Source organism: Drosophila persimilis, unplaced genomic scaffold (genome assembly GCF_003286085.1).
Source record: "Drosophila persimilis strain 14011-0111.01,24,50 unplaced genomic scaffold, DperRS2 tig00000780-arrow-arrow-pilon, whole genome shotgun sequence".
Classification (NCBI taxonomy): domain Eukaryota; kingdom Metazoa; phylum Arthropoda; class Insecta; order Diptera; family Drosophilidae; genus Drosophila; species Drosophila persimilis.
Window position 1 is genome coordinate 277829 of NW_020825353.1, and position 16652 is coordinate 294480.

Here is a 16652-nt window from a genome sequence, read left to right on the forward strand (position 1 = left end):
ACGTTTGAAAACACAAAATTGCATTTATTTCTATTTACTCCCGTATGCAACCAACACTGAACCTTAGATATGTGTTCTACCATTCGTAAGTACAATATAGCATAGGTAAGTACATATGTATGTATGCTAGTACATACATATATACGGATAGTATGTATGTAAATGTAGGCATGTGTATATAGTGTATTTTAAACGTCTTCTATAGCTTGTTGTATTCGTACGTACGTATCTTGGGAACGGAACAGAGATCTATATAGATAGTAGGACACAACAAATCATGGAACCAAACTACAGTCAACAACCTTGGTATCAAATACTCGTTAGTTATAAGTTAATTATTACAATCGATCGATCGATCGACCGACCGATCGAACGAATTGGGTTCTAGGGTTTCGCACGCGAGTGCTGGGATAAGTAATGTACATTTGATCTATTCGATTATTGTATTCATTTGAAACGCCTTTTGTAGAAAAATTCGTTAACCGTAAACTAAAATTGACTTGCCGCGAAGATTCGATTCATCATTCTCTACGTTGGATCTACTGCAAAGAACTCAAGAGCTTTGTCAGATCAACATTTTTGATTTATCGCTTAACATAATTATTGATTTAGCTAGATCTCGACCAGGCTCTCAACTGTGCGCCTGCCTCTGTATTCATAAGGATTTCTCATATTCATATTCATATTCATCGGGAGTACGGTACGAGTGAACAAATTTGTGTTCATAAACATAAATTTTATAAATTCATTTCGCGTATATTTTATCAGTACTATCTCACCCTAACGATAAACACTAGACTAGACTAGACTAGACTAGACTAACTTTAAACTAATCAATTCATTATGATCCATCCAATCGGAACGAATCGGGGATCAGGGAGAAAGTATTCGAATTCTCAGGAATGTGTCAGAACGAGTACTCTGAAGTATCACTGAAGAAGTTGTTTTCTGAACGATCCTTGACCCCATGCGCCACGCCATCGAATTAATTTGTAAATATATAACTTCTACAAAACTGTATGACAATACACACACACGTATAAAATGTTTCGATTAACTCTCTCGCTACGTATATGATACAATACTAATTTGAGAACTCGCTTAGACGGTAACAGAACTTAGCCTAGGCTAGGGGGGGCTGCTTAGGCGGCATAGGGTAGGGGCTTACTATGTTACACATAATCTAAGCTGTCTACAACACGTTTGACGGTCAATTTAATTTGCTACTCGGCGCCCTAGCACAGCAAATCAGATGAGAACTTTGGGTTTGGCTTACGATCTACTTGAATACTTTAATACTTATGTATTTATGCCCCGGGGCCCCGGGGGTAGCTTTAGAGGGCCTCAGTCGATGAGCTGCAGGGACCATGGTAGCCGTTTGCACTGGCCGGAGACGATTGGGCGGCAGCTGCTCGCAGGGCTCCAGCTCCTCCGCCGCCACCTGCTGTAGTTTCTGGCTGCACCAGCTGCTTGAATGTTCCCTCCAGCCTGGGTGGATACTGTATAGAAAAGAGAGAAAGAGATAGGTTTTCAAATCGATTTCGATTTGAAGAGAGTATTCAAAACTTCAAAACTCACCTCCTGATTCTCATCCAGTGACGGCAGCAGCTCGTCCAGTGAGTTGGGCGTCAGCGGGCTGGGCGTGGGGATGGTTACCCGACCTAAGGCCCCGTGCTGCAGCAGCGCCTCCCCGATGACAATCTGCGGCTTGTTCTGGGTGAGGTGCTGCTGCTGCTGCAGCCGGGCCAGACGCAGCTTCATCTCCTGCCGGATCTCCTTCTGTTGAGCCTCCTTTTCGAAACGCATCATGCTGTAGCTTCGCACCGAGGAACTAGTGCTGTGCACCGATGCTAGACTTGGTCTTCGAGAACCTAAAAGGAAGCAATGGAACCGGAGAGGTCGATTAACCAAATGCCTCGCAAAATGCATTCGGATGGAGTAGTAGTAGTAGTAGTAGTAGTATATTTAAAGTATTGCAAGTATTTAAATTGATTGAATATCGAAGCATCGGCTTAAGAGAGTAAGTAAGGATACACAGTAGTTAGTTTAGACAGAGACATACGAAAGATAGCGAGAAGATAGAGTAAGTGGCTAGAGCGACAGTTCATTCCGAAGCGATTGAAAAGCAGAAGCAGACTAAACGAGTGCGAGGAGGTTGAAAGCTGCATTGAAAGGTTGCTTCCGCCAAAGATTTTGTCATCAAGTCATTCAGAGATGTCAGCTTTAGCCCAGCCTTTACCTTTGAAGTAGCCTCGTACTCGTTTATATTCTCGTAGATCAGGACAGGGAACAGACAGAGATAGAGAGAGAGATAGAGATAGCGATAGATTCCACACAGGCAAAGTTTTTGCTGGTTTCAAAAGCACTAAGCCGCAATCGCAATTTTCAATTCAAGGCGCACAAGAAGTAGGAAAAACTAGAAGAACATTCGAGCACACAGAAAGTTGCGGGAAGAAGAGCATACATACATACACATACATAGTATAAGGTATAAGTAGAAGGCAGAAGGTAGAAGGTAGGAGTGGCCAGGCCATATCGTGTGGAAGTATCGATTGGATTGGGTGTGTCATGGAGCTTGTGGTGTGTGTGGGTGTGTGTGTGTGAACGTGAACTCAATCAAATAGTTAGGGAGAAAGGTCAGCCGTAAGTTGAAGGTTCTCCGGGTCCTGCCAGCAGCAGCTGCCTCTGCCTCTGCCTCAGCTGCAGCCGCAGCCGCAGCCACCAAGTGTCTGTCCTCCGCTGCTGGCAGGACCAGGAGGACTCTTCAATGCATGCATAAAGTGTGCTCGTGTGTGTGTGTGTGTGTGTGGTTTTGTGTGTCATAATTTTCTTAATTTGCAATGCATTTTATTTATAGTTAATGGCAAAATTGTGTGTGTGTTTCGGTTATGCTATGTGGAAGTTTCGGGGGGGTAGGATTTGCTTTGAACATAGTCACCGCCATATTGCTTCAATATCATCTTGTCAGAGGGTGTATCTTTGTATCTTTGATATCATCAGATCATCGCTTTGTGGATCTGTGGATCTGTGGATCCTCTCAAATGGAACCATGATATATTCTTATAAGACAACGATATCATTTCATTTCTGCGACTTTTGACTGCAATTATCTGTCGTTGCTGTTGAATTTATTCTTGAACCCTTATCATTATCAGTGTGCGTGTAAGTGTATATGTATGTGTGTGTGTGTGTGTGTGTGTCTGGTTATAGTATAGAAATTATAACAATAGAAACAACTTTGTATTTGGAAACAGAAGGGAGCTCGGAAGCACATTTAACATCGATCATCAAGAGAACATAAAAATTTTTGTTTCACTTTTCAACTAGTTCGGGAGATAGAATTTTAACCGATTTAAACACTAATTATGCAAGCAATGCGCTGAATCGGGGAGGATAGATAGATCAGGGATAGGGCTAATATGGGGGTGAAATGAAATCAAATGAAATGGAATGACTTTTGGACACAAGTAAAATTAATTAACCCTGATTTGAAATGGTAATCGAGAGAGCCCTGACCCACTTCTGGACGTGTGTATGTGTGTGCGAAAGTTATACAAATGAATGAATTAATTTGATAATCGAATTACAAACATCATGGGAAAACCAACAGCATGATTAGTACATGTGTGAAATTTATATAAACGCAGAGAATTTATAAACATCAATGGGTACAAGAGATGTGCCTTTAGAGACCTTGCTTTGGAATGAAATGAGATGAATATGGATCTATACAAGTGTCTGAACAGTGTACACTTTCTATTGTATGCATGTTGTTGGAGCTCTACCAGTAGCAAACAGAATTTAGTTAAAAGATAAATTCCATCAAGGGTAAGAACACACTTGGGAGTACGAGTATCTCCAACTGAGAGAGTGCTGGATGCAGCAACAGAACAGAGAACAGATAATTTCGATTTAGTTTCCATTGTGATGTGGAGCTGTTTTGTGGATACAGATACGGATACGGATGTGGATATGGAGATGAAGATGATATGGATGCTGATATGCTGATATGCTGATCTGCTGCAACGATGACTGATCATGATGAGCGACTGGAGCGATTGAAGGACTGAACGACTGAACGACTGATGATTGAGTTGATTTACCGCAAATCGGGGCGTTTCACTCGCCGGCGTGGGGAGTGCGCCAATTTGCAAGTGATGCAGCTCGGCGCCGTCAGTGCCGTTGGTATCGCCGTTGGTATCGGCATCGCTATAACCATAACCATAACCATAACTATAACCAGCAGCAGCACCACTGGGACCACTGGCACCACCGCCACCGCCACCAACGCCACCGCCACCGACATCGCCATCGACATCATGGCCATGGGCCTGTGTATGCACGGCCGGAACAGTGCCGGGATCTATGCTATGGGGACCGTAGTCGTCGTCATCATCGTCATGGGTTCTATAATTATTATCAATTCCGTTCATGCCCAAGAGGGTCCTAAATCTATCCTGATTCTTTGACCTGGCCGGCGACAGCTCGAAGCTGAGCAGATGCCGCTGATGGTTCAGTTGCTTCTGCAGTTGGCGGGTCATCGAGAGCGAGCTCTCGCAGCTGCGACAACCGCTCGCGCTGCCACCGCCACCGCCGCCACTGTTCTCGTCGAGATCGTCGCGCGAATGCTGGCTGCAACCGGCTCCGGATGTGTGACGCGATGAGGCGCGAGAATTTTGTTTCGACACGGCCGCTATGTGACACGATATGAGCAATATGGCGGCCGATCTAGCCGCACCTGTACGAGACGTCGACACCAGTATGCCCTTCGACCCGCCGCCGCCTCCACCTCCAGCACCACCTCCTCCACCACCAGCTCCACCTGCTGCTCCGCTAGCCTGTCCTCCCACCGAAGCCCGTCGCTGCCCAAAGGAGCCAATCGATCCCGTCGAACGTATGCTAGACCGCGACGAAGGGCGCGCCGAGTGCACTGTCAGCGGTATCCCTGCAGGCAAGAGAGAGTCAATCAATCAATCGAATCGGATCTCGATTTGCCTTCGCGGCAAAGATCTCAAACCTGTATCGCTGGAGTAAAGAATGGGCGGCGGAATGCTGGCGTCCCCGTAGTTGCGGTGCCTCGGATACTTGGTCTTGCTGAACAGATGCAGCACCATACAGATGAGCCCGGCCAGCACGGCAATGCCCGTGGAGACGCCCAGCAGCGTGGGCAGATCAGAGCTCAGCTCGCTGAGATCTGTCAATGGGAGAGCGGTCAGTATGTGCAGTGGAGTCCGCAGGGGGATCCCATCCACTTACCTGGCGTGCAAAAGACACGCCGTGTCGGCTTCGTGTAGCTGACCGAATGAAAGCCACTGGCACACTGACACATTGCATTGTGGCGCACCTGAACACAGAGGGAGTTCTCATCGTTGTAGATGCACGTCTCGTCGTAGAAACACTGATCGCCCAGTTTTTTAGCTGTCAAAGAGAGGATCGGTTAATGCTATACAACAAAATGATGGTGAATTAGTCACGAGTAATCTCACGTTTGGCGCAACCCTTTATCAGTCCCAGCTGCACGGGATAGTTCCGCTCGCATGTGCAGGTCTGCGTCTCCTTGTCGCAGGCCACATGCAGCAGCTTCACGTCGCACTTCAGCTCGTTGCACGGCGCCCCAATGTACTTCCCCTTTGCTGCAATGCGGAAAACAAAAACCCATTTGCATCAATAATAAACATTATGCAATTTAATCCACATCAATGTGCAGGCCTCCCATTCAGTCAAGGAGTCCTGCAGTCCTGCAGCTATGCAGATTTGTAGGACGTGCCCGTTTCCCCTTAAATGTCATATTATTCCTGGCTATTCTTTATCAAATGGTTACCACAGCTCCTATATACGTTTCTGAGAGTGCTGCTGCTGTACTGTTGTGGTTCTGCTTCATCATGGATGAAACGAACCCATGAATACCCATGAATCATCAACCCCATCGCTGCGGCAGCTGCAGTCCCCAGGTGGTACGGCAACTGCATGCCAAAATCTAAAAGTTAAACAACAAATGCAACCACAACGGCAGCAGGAACCTTGGACCAGCATGGACCCAGGCAGACTGTATGTACGTTGTGCAATTTATGGCTTTCATGATCTCTGGGGGGATTCCCAAGCTGGAACTTGGCGAGAAAATGCGATGGCAAACCGAACCGAACTGAAACGCAACGCAACGAATTTTCAGCTAAAAGCATTAGAAACAAACGCATTAGAAAGACAGAAAATGAATACAAAATATTTTCTAGAGAGCCACAAGCCCAGGGGAATTCTGTGGTCTATACGACAAATTCATTTCGAACCCCAAGGGACGGACAAACGAATTATTGTCACATCTCGAGATAAAAGCACTGAAATTGTACTGAAATGTGCACCAATACACATTAATATGCAAATATTTGATGCAAATACTTTATTTCACAGATTAAAAATAAATATATTTCACATTTGAAATTAGAAAAAATATTCTTATTTAGATTAAATATATTTCATAACCATTTACACACAAAATATATTTATTTTGAGTTACTTTATATTTAGATGGGACTTAAAGACTCTCCAATACATTTATGTTTCATATTTAATTTAAATATATGTAGATGTTTTTTGCATATGGGCATTTCCCAGAAATCGTACGCATTTCAAAATTATTTTCCCATTTCATAGTAGCCTTTGATTGGCCCTACAATTAGTGCTGAGGTCGATTTTGGGCAGCTATTCTTTTTCGAGATTTTTGCAAAAAAAACCAAGGCAGTTGCGCGGAACAAAAATGTAAGTGGTTTTCGATTTCAAACTCAGATTTCAGCGAAAGTTGAAAGTTTCTCATAATTTTTGTGAATTGATTTATCTTAAAAATGGTTATAATTTCACGCAAATATGGTTTTTAGATTTTTTAAAAATTTAAATTAAACCTCTGTGTTGTGTTAAGAAAAGATATTTAATACATTGAATAGTTTAATATATTAGGGAGACTTTGAGGAAAAACTTTCATCAAGAATCATCTTTCTTATAAGGGAAAATGCTAAAGGAAGTACCAAAAAATACCGATAAAGTGAACTTTTGCTTATTTTAAGAGGTCTACAGATCAGAGTTAATACAACTAAATGCCAATTGGCAAAATTTAGAAAAAAATATCGGGAGAAAAGTATATAGAAATGAGTTCTCGGTGGACTTTTCCAAGAAAAATTTGTATATACGAGTATTTCTATGTTTTAAAAGACAGTCGAATTTATATTCCTATGCTATAATATTTAATCTTTAATGCTTCATGCATTTTCCGTTAAGAGGAACATCTGATTTTCCGCTGTGCCCCCAGAAGAAAATTTCGCGAATCGCTTGGTTCTGTGTCCGGTCGCTTATGGGACCTTTGTACAGAGGCTGTAGCCCAGGGAAAACAAGGCTGTAGGCCAGATTTCTGTGGCGTATTTCGTAACACGCCCCAACACACCCTCCATCCCTCCCATGGCTCCCATTCCGCTGCCCACCCCACAGTGTTGACCTTAATTTGGAATTAAAGGCCTAGAGGAGGTCCACACTCACCTGACTTATTATTTAGCAAGGCCTCAATGTCGTCGATATCATCCGGGTAGCTGCCATCATAGTCATCGTCAGGCACATTGGCAGCGTCACGTTTCTGTGCGCGTTGTGGTTGTAGCGGTTGTTGCGGATGATCGGGCTGCTCTGGATGGTGTTTGAGTTGGTTTAGGTCTATGGCTGATGAGAGATTCAGTGCCAGCGCCGTGTGCGAGGCCGAGGCAGACACTGAGGCAGACGCATGGAGGAGCAGGAGGCAGCCGTATAGGAGCATGGCCTGGCAGAGCTGCATGGCCATCAGATGGCAGCCGTGTGGGTGTGCGTGTGGGTGCTGCTGCTGCTGCTGCTGCTGCTGATGATGTGGCGGCTGCCTGCTGGGCGTGGCCAGTTGCAACGCCAACAGCTGCAGTCGCTGCAAAAGACGCGGCAACGTTAACTTCGCCATTTTGACATTTTTTCCGTCGCTTTTCAACGCCGCTCGCCCCAACGCCGTGGCAATTGTTCGAAAAGTTGTGCCATTCGGGCCGAAAAGTTTCAGTTTTTTGGGTACACTTTGGATCTCGTTTTTGTTTCGGTTTCAGTTTCAGTTTCGGTTTCCGTTGCAGTTGCAGTTGCACTTTCCGCCTGGTTAGTGGCTCAGTTCGGTTGGGTGGTGCCCCGCTCGTGTCCTTCTTGTGGACAAATTGGCCAGCAGCCCCGTTAGGGTGTGCACGTTACGTCGTGTACGTCATGCGACCCGCCGCTGCAGCGTAGCCTTAGCCTTTTCCTGCCGTCTGCCGCCGTCAAGTGGCCGACTTGCTGCTCGCTGTGGCCCGTCCTGCATGATAATTTTATATAATTTTCCCCTGCAAGGCGGTTGCTTGTTTAGCTGCTGTTTCGGTTGTTGCTGTTGTTTCTGTTGCTTCTGCGGTTGCGGTCATCAGCGTCATCATCTTCGAGTGACCCACTAATGTGTGTTGCATGCGCAACGCCCCCCGCCTAGACCCGCTCCTGTTGCGCCTCCCTGTCCACCCTCCCGGCGGTGGGGTATTAATTCCATGCAAGTTGAAGATTTACGGCACGAACTTTATATCTAGGTTGGTCTTCTGCCACTGCCACTGCTGTCGCTGCCACTCGTTTTTCCCCGCCTGCAATTGAACGGGCAAAAAAAAGGTCAAACATATAAATTTGAATGTGTTGCATGTTTTGGAATATAATCGTACATAAGCTGGGAATTGCGTGCACGCAAATAATCATAATATCCATCATTTTAGAAATCTTCGCATAAATGAAAGCGAAAGTCGCAAAGAAAAACATCGAAAGGGGGAAACCCAGTGACAGCATAGGGGTTCCTCACTCTACAGTCGTTTAGAGCCAGCTTGAGGCATTAACAAAAACAGCAAGGACATCGCCTTCTTACAGATCTCCATCTCTAAAAAATAAAAAAAAATAAAAAATAAAAATAAGCATCAAAAATGTATTTATTCTCTCAAAATAAAATATAATAAAATAAATAAGATAATAATATAATAATAATATAATATAATAAAAATATAAGAAAAAACTTAAATACAAAAAAATATAAATATAAAAAACTTATACAAAATATATGTACGTACATTAATAAATACATATGTACATATATCACTGTATTCATTAGATTAATTAATAAAAAATATTACCTAGATTAAAGTTGAACAGAATATTCTATAATATTGCAAGTCCTGAATGAATAGTGTCTAAAGTCTAACATATAAAATAAATGCATGTTTTAGTTGTAGCGCTAGGCGTCGGCCTTGCGAAGAGTGTGATAGAGAATGCCCGACAGTGCAAAAACATAATATATGCCGTGTGCATGACGAGCTCGGTCCCGCCGAGGCAAAAACATTGCACACTGCTGCCTGACTCGGGTCATGTCCATACGGTTTTTATGTTTGTTGATGGACTGCTCAAAAAGCTTGCTCTAGATACATATGTATGTATCTCCGTAGAGCCGTTGGATCTACAACAATAAATGCTTCGATAATCCTAGAAATCGTTAGATTAGACCATTACTTTATTCGCATAAAATGTGATCAGACTATGGGGTAAAACACTGAGGATGCCACGCCGCATTGGTTGTCGCTGTTGCGTGCCATGCGGATATAGCCGCTCTCGCCCCAGCCCGTGCCCCATGAGTTCTTGATCAGCCAGTAGTCGCCGTAGCTGGGATCGGTACCGTAGCCCACAGCCAGGACGGCATGGTTAACGGACCTGCTGCAGGAGGAGTCGCGGAAGACGCCACTCTTGTAGAACTGAATGGTTGCCGCATTGATGGACACCGCAAGAGGGCCGCTAAGCAGAGCCTGCGCCATAGTCCGCTCGTTGCCCTGGGGCAGAGGCACGGCACCAAAGACGCGGGCAGCTCTGGCCGATGGCCGATATGAACAGGGTGCGGCGGGTCCCTGGTAGGCGTAGGACACTTCAGTGTCGATCCCACCCAGAGTCCGGATGCACTGCATGGCCCTCCAGGTGTTGTAGCCCCCCTCGGATCCCAGGCAACAGTCGATGAGGTTCTGCTCGGAAAGCGACTGCAGATGGCCGTATTTGATGGCGTGACGACCCTCGATGACCCCCGTGGCGGCAAAGGACCAGCAGGTGGGGAAATCCCCCTGGGACTTGACCGCGGTCACAGCATTCCGCGTCCGCCAATCCACAGTTTCTGGTAGAGGTTCAATTTCTACTTCCGAAGGCATCAAGTAGACATCCCCAAAGCCTTGGGACACTTGTTCGCTGTGCAGTAGCCTTTCCCTGAACTCCCTGGACGACAGATCCGCGAACTGATTGATCCCCAACTGGTGGCTCTCCTGACCCCTCGCCCAGCGCTTGTTGTGCTCGACAATCCGCAACTTGTTGTCCATGAAAATGAGGAAGCGTAGGCGGTGCTCATCCGCCGATTGGTAGCTCTTGTTGTGGCGCTCTTTGAAGGCGTTCCATTCGGACCAAACGGCTGCACCCCGGACGATTGTCAGGAGGCAGAACAGGACTATCAGAGCCTGGGACTGCATTCTCAGCTACGAAACTCAAGAGCAACTGATTGACTTCCTAGGACAGAGGCCCTATTTATAGGATCACCGCATACAGCGATCATATAACGCGGAGTCATTGCATTGCCATGATTCATTGTCATTATACTTATCGCATGTAGTTCGATAAACCTCAGAGCGAGTCATAGTATGGTGAATCGTTGGCATTTGTAGTTTCTTGTTATTCCTTTCAGATGATGCCTTCTTCCAGGCAGAATCACAGAGTCCGCCTGGAGTTCTTCCATGATTTATACCAAATGATTTCCACCTTGAGTGCAAAGAGTTTCTTCATCCAAAAGTGGCTTCCATCGCGCAGTACAGATGCCCGACAAAGTACAAGTCTAACAAAAGAAAGCCACACACAGCTGGCTTCAAAGACAAACTAAAGGAGTGCTTGTTTGCTCTTCATTTTGTTTCACAATATTTGTCTACGATCTATGCAAAATAAAATACAATTTTCGGGCATTTCGGCCTATAAATGCCAGCCAGCCCAGCGAAGAACACCTCATTTTGAGTTCTCAAAGTTCCCGACACGAAAGCAAAATGAAGTTCCTGCTGGCCCTCACCTTGGCTGTAGTAATTGCCCACGTGGCGGTGGCTCAAACAACGATCGATCCGGATTATCTGTACGAAGATAGCACTGGCGATTATGCTGACGAGGATTATTCCCAGGACGCGGTAGATGACTCCAGCACCGACGGCGCAGAGGACAGCGCAGATGGCGATGATGCTGGCGGTGACGATTCGGAAGACACGGACACGGACACGGACACGGAAGCCGCCACTGCTGCCCCAACGCCAAAGCCAAGCCCAAAAAAGGCCAAGAAAAACGCTGCCGCCAAGAACAAAAAGAAGAACAACGTGCGCAGGGGCAACACCGTGGCAGCCAAGCGACGCGCCGCAGCGGCCAAGAAGCAGGCCGCTGCCAAGAAGCAGACACCTGTTGCAGCCAAGAAGCGGATCAACGCCGTTGCCGCAAAAAATCGCAGGCGATCTGGTTAAATATTCTATAAAATAATAATGCTAATGATGAAATAAAGTTTTCTGGAATTTCTGGTTCCATATATGTACATAAATATTTCTAAATCTATTATTTTTGAGATGTGCGAAACGTTCTAAAAAGTAGAGCGTTCCAGTCGAATGTTGGTTTCTAGAAAAATCCAAATGGTTTCCTCAAAACTAGTCTCGATACCCTTTTAAGGGTCAGGTATTGTGGGATCTACAATGGATCTATAGATAGATTAGTACCATCTGGAATAGTACATTGAATTGAATCTATGCAGAGCTTCAAACGGTAAAAGCATGGACCAAAATCTACACTTTCTGACGTCATGCTTTACCTTTAGAAAAGTTCCAAAAAATGATCCAGTGGATTCAGATGAAAAGACAAGATATAAACAAATGAAAGACACACACAGGTGGTCGGACAATAGAAAAGCTCTCCTAGCATATATAAAAGGTATATGAACAATAGAAAGAAAAGCAAACTAAATCGCTAAAACAAATACAAAACACAACAGAGAAACGTGTGTCTGTGCTTTGAAAACCCTATAAAAACCAAGATCTCAGTACCATTCCATTGCTTAGAATTCCCGAATTGAGTTCTATTGAAAGATACCCGGAAGAACGCGAACAAAATGAGATTGTTGCCTGTGCTAGCGCTGACCCTGGCCATTCTGGTCTGTGGCACTGTGGTCGCCGCTCAAGATACTACGGATAGTTCTGAGTACGATTATAGTGATTACAATGACGATGACTATAGCTACGAGGATTATGAAGACGATGGTGCGAGTACAGCTGAGGGCTCGACCGAAGATGCAACAACAGAGGCGAGTTCCAACAACGACTCGGGTGTGAGCTCGGGAGAGGAATCGGAAGACAGTTCTGAAGATCAAGTGGATAGTGGATCAAGTGAAGTGACCCCCGCTCCAGTGGTCCCCACGAAGCCAAGTCCAGCCACACCGAAAAAAGCCCCGAAGCCTGCCGCCGGCAAAAACAAGCAGCGTCGTAGGCGAACCACCGCAGCGCCCAAGAGACGCACCACAGTGGCACCGAAGCGCCGCCAGCCAGTTGCCACGCCCACCAAGAGGCAGACACCTGTGGCAGCCGCCAAAAAGCGTGCCACCGTGGCAGCAAACAAACGTAAGCAGGCCTCGGGTTAAGTCAGAGGTACATACTCGTACATTAGATGTAATCCATAAATAAAAAGGCTACTTTTGCGGGCACAAAGCAAAGGCAAAAGACACAGTCAATTCTGAATTAACTTTTCACTTTCCCTTTTGCACTTGTCTTTCGCTGATCACACGCGCTGCCTTCTGCGTGCATGTGTATGCGTGCGTGCCTTGTTCTCGCGAGATAAGCTCTGCTCGCTGTCGCTGTCTCTGTCTCACACCTCGACCACTTATGTGAGCTTATTGCGGCTGCTTATTGCTGTGTGAGCTTACAAAGCTGTGTGTAAGTCCCTCTAAGTTGTTATTGCGAGACAGATGCAGTCGTAGGTTCGGCTCTATCGAAAGAAAAGCTTTGGGTGAGAGAGGGAGCGAGTAAGCCTTGCGGGTGATTAGCGAGCTCTGATGAGAATGGATCTGCCGGGGCTACGCATAAACAAGGAATAATAACTATGTATGTTTATGCAGAATAAACACCTCTTGCCACCCACCAAGGCTGACTTTCAACTTTCGTTGCCTACATTCAGGCGCTCCGATTTTTCCACACGACTGCGCCACCAGCTCTGCGCCATTTGTGGCCATACTTAGGGGGGTGGGGGGAACCAATAGCGTCCATAAATGGTAATTACTGCCCACACACACACACCCAGGCACAGACACTTAATTACTTATGCGCAAAGAGCTGGCATCAGGGCGTCAATTGTTTACGGGCAACAACAACTAAAATGGCCGCAACCGAAGACAGCATCATCGGGTGGCACAATGGGTCCATTGTTTTCGAATTCAGAGCCAACATCCTGACATCCTGACAAGCTGACAGTGGCATTGCCAGCTAGAAATCCCGTGTAGCCAGTGCACTGCGGCGCACACACACAAAAGCCACTTCGCATCCAAGTGTTTGTGTGCCCAAGAGAGATAGCAGCCAGCTCCTATGCACGAGCATAGTGGCAGCCACCGCCATCGCCATCGCCATCGCCATCGCCACCCACACACACGCGGGACACACGCTGCGGCAGCTTAGTGGGCAGAAAGTGTGGAAGTGTGGCAACAATCTGAATCATCCATTTAGCTATCCCTTTTCCCAACCCATTCACATCCCCGTTCACTCAAATCAGAGAGAAGTCCGGGTACATCCAGTCGGTGGCACAACATGTAACGTAAGCAGAGAAAAACCTTTTCGCTATCGATCCAAACGAAGAAACACCTTAATGATGTTGCACAGCTGACGTCCTTTCTACCCGAAAACATTTTATTCCCAATCCCTCAGTCAAATCGGGGGGTTCCAGGCGTCATAGGACGAGCCTATTAATCTTTTAATCGATTTTGTGTGTTCCCTTTCACCGCAATTTCTTCATCTTTCGTTCATTTTCACTGACAAGAAGTAATGACAGACCTATTCAGCACATGTCTGGGGAGTACAGGGTACCTTTGACTTGGCAGGATACTCGTACTGTGGATGCAAGTGTAGCTGGGAGCAGGGCGACAGGCTGGCGTCGTGGCAATGTTAATAGTATCTGTAGCTGATGCCTTAAGAGGAAAATGCGATAATGTGCGCTTAACAATGAACAATGCAGAAATGGCATAAAAATAGCCAGAAGTGGGACACGTATGGGAGTGGGCGGGCTGTGCGGGCTGTGCGCCGCTGAATGACAGAAATTATAATGGAGAATGTGTTTCGCTTGGCGTCTGAGGATGATGGTATCCCTGCTGTTGGCACTTATGATGTGGATGATGTATGCACATACTATATAAGGATCCCCACAGCACGTAGGTGTGGCTTCTGACGTTGATGGGCACGGATCATAATCTAGATGTTGTAACTGACATTTACACGGCTAACATGGTAGAAGCTGAATGCTGGATGGTAGGAAAGCAGCTCAAGGAACTGCTGTTATTGCTAAATCACACTAAATGAATATAGTCCTGGCAATGCTAATTTTTTGTATAGTTTTCCTAAGAGGCTTTCCAGCTCAAAGCCCTGATATATACTCGTACTCATAATTGGGAAACAATTTTCATTTTTATTTCCTTTTCAATGCGGAGGAGGGGGCGTGCAGTAGAGGAATCAAAAGTTTCATTTCGATTCGCTGGCCCAACAAACATCCAACCTGACGGTGGTAAAAGTGTTTATGTAATTACAGGGGGCCCGTTTAGTGGACTCTGGGAGGTAGCGGGGGGCGGGACAGAGGAAGGTCAAGAGAGAGGGAGAGTAAATAGCAGAGAGCAGAGCAATTTATGTAAGTGCGAGATATTTATATGTCCCAACGAGCCATTAAGGACTGCATAATGCAATTTGTGCCCAACTCTTTGCATATACATTTTCCGACAGGGGCAGCTAACGGAAATGCCAGTGCAATGGGCGGAGAGAGGGGGCTGGAAAGGGGTTAGACAGAGGCGGCTTTGGTTTAGTGGACGGCGACAAGGGGCAATGGGAGCACGAGAGAGCTATGATACAGTAACGGTAACGGAACGCAAACATCATCCTGCTGCTACTGCTGCTGAATTCTGCATCGCCGCTCTCCACTGCTTCGGCTCTCACTTCGTGCTGTGTTTTCGCTCTCGCGAGAGCCGCGCGCCCCCTGAGAGTGCTGTTGATTCTAGCGGTACATAAGACTTTGCGAAGCATGCACTTTTATTTGTATGTATTTGAATGTGTTTGTGTGTGTGTGTGTGTGTGTGTTTGTGTGCTGCTTTTAGGGACTGATAAAGGCAAATTTACATATGCCGCGGGCCCCACACCACTTCAATTTTGAAACCTCTGCAACTGAGAGTTCGGCCACGGCTTTCGGCTTCATACAAACATACGTGCACTGCCGTTTAAAATGTAGGTTACACACAGCAACGGTAGAATCGCGTAGAATCACACACACCCACGTGCATGCATATGTATGTGTGCAAAAAATACACACATGCATGCACGCACACGTGCATACATCGAAATACGTTGCTTGTGTTTTCTCTTTTTTTGCGTGTGTGCCCTGTCCTGCACACACGGCTAATAAAACTTTTACATTTTCGGCTCTCCGAAGCAGAGCCTAACTAACACAAAATTGTGCTATCCCGGGGGCTTCAAAATGTTTGTCGGTAAATCTGAATTCCCATTGGATTTAAGTGAATAAATCTATTCCATGGTAAATTGTAGTCCCAACCTCTATTCAAATATCACAGTAATTTTGTTTCGTTTTCATTCGCAATTTTATCTAAACGCCATTCAAGGCTATGCGGCATCTTGCTCCAGCACACACGCTCCTTGTTCATTTATATGTACATATGTACATGAGTATGTACTATATATATGTATATGATATAAATTGTTTTTGTTGACTTTTCCTGTGTGTGTACCAACAATTGTGAGGCGGGCAAGAAATGCTCCAGCATAGAGCTACATAATAGGTACATACATACATACATATGTATATATATGGATACATCCTTTTTACGTTGAATCTAAATTGCTAAAAAACAAAAACTACCGAAAGCTAATCAGGAAAAATACTAGTTTGATTTAATTTAAAGCATTTTTCGCATCAGGACTCTTTACCTCGTTGTGTGCTCCTCTTGTACCTGTTCTGCTCGCTGCTCCAATTAACGGCACATTGTATTTGCCTATCTCGTCCGTTGATTCGCATTAAAACTTTCACATCATTTTCCAAAAAAAAACTTTCTGGGCCTCTAATCACTGAACTTTTCCCATTTAGCGCACACGATAAAATAAAATTTTAATGCAATTTTAATTGCGATATCTGCAACGCGCACTTCTATGGGTGCAGTAAGTACATTTAACTACCACGTTCACCACTTAAACATTTATAGAACACTATTTTGAACTAGTACGTCTCTCGGAGTCCTTCAGTAATCTATGTGGACGACCTTGCGTGGGTGGGTGAACTAATTTAACCCACTTCGCCCCCTCTAGTTAAACAGG

At 45.5% G+C, this 16652-nt stretch overlaps 4 protein-coding genes across 6 annotated transcripts; 2 read left to right on the top strand and 2 right to left on the bottom strand.

The window, feature by feature from the left end:
* Positions 1-3: 3 nt before the first annotated feature.
* On the bottom strand, positions 4-16466 carry LOC6602314. Of its 3 annotated transcripts, XM_026992696.1 has the most exons (8): positions 16269-16458; positions 7522-8642; positions 5487-5633; positions 5257-5418; positions 5018-5194; positions 4739-4945; positions 1579-1871; positions 4-1499 (listed from the first exon to the last, which is right to left on the bottom strand). In XM_026992696.1, the coding sequence occupies exons 2-8, from the start codon at positions 7958-7960 to the stop codon at positions 1335-1337; spliced, it is 1590 nt and encodes a 529-aa protein (XP_026848497.1). In that variant the 5' UTR covers positions 7961-8642; positions 16269-16458; the 3' UTR covers positions 4-1334. The 3 variants fall into 3 exon arrangements, with proteins under 3 accessions (XP_026848497.1, XP_026848495.1, XP_026848496.1); XM_026992694.1 differs by lacking the exon at positions 4-1499 and having other exon boundaries at positions 1783-1871; positions 4104-4945; positions 16269-16466; XM_026992695.1 differs by lacking the exons at positions 4-1499; positions 16269-16458 and adding an exon at positions 8718-8824 and having other exon boundaries at positions 1783-1871; positions 4104-4945.
* Positions 9563-10541, bottom strand: LOC6602315 (cathepsin L). The gene has a single exon (XM_002027293.2). The coding sequence runs from the start codon at positions 10539-10541 to the stop codon at positions 9570-9572; it is 972 nt and encodes a 323-aa protein (XP_002027329.1). The 3' UTR covers positions 9563-9569.
* Positions 11100-11561, top strand: LOC6602316 (pre-intermoult gene 1 protein). The gene has a single exon (XM_002027294.2). The coding sequence runs from the start codon at positions 11103-11105 to the stop codon at positions 11559-11561; it is 459 nt and encodes a 152-aa protein (XP_002027330.1). The 5' UTR covers positions 11100-11102.
* LOC6602317 (heterochromatin protein 1-binding protein 3) lies at positions 12197-12721 on the top strand. Its single transcript, XM_002027295.1, has one exon. It carries the CDS (start codon positions 12197-12199, stop codon positions 12719-12721), a length of 525 nt encoding a protein of 174 aa, XP_002027331.1.
* Positions 16467-16652: the final 186 nt, after the last annotated feature.

Coding starts and splice junctions, on each gene's coding strand:
- LOC6602314 (XM_026992694.1), bottom strand. CDS start 7,960: ATGGCGAAGTTAACGTTGCCGCGTCTTTTGCAGCGACTGCAGCTGTTG. Junction 4,946..5,017: donor TCTTTACTCCAGCGATACAG/GTTTGAGATCTT, acceptor TCTTGCCTGCAG/GGATACCGCTGACAGTGCAC. Junction 1,872..4,103: donor GTGAAACGCCCCGATTTGCG/GTAAATCAACTC, acceptor GCTTCCTTTTAG/GTTCTCGAAGACCAAGTCTA.
- LOC6602315 (XM_002027293.2), bottom strand. CDS start 10,541: ATGCAGTCCCAGGCTCTGATAGTCCTGTTCTGCCTCCTGACAATCGTC.
- LOC6602316 (XM_002027294.2), top strand. CDS start 11,103: ATGAAGTTCCTGCTGGCCCTCACCTTGGCTGTAGTAATTGCCCACGTG.
- LOC6602317 (XM_002027295.1), top strand. CDS start 12,197: ATGAGATTGTTGCCTGTGCTAGCGCTGACCCTGGCCATTCTGGTCTGT.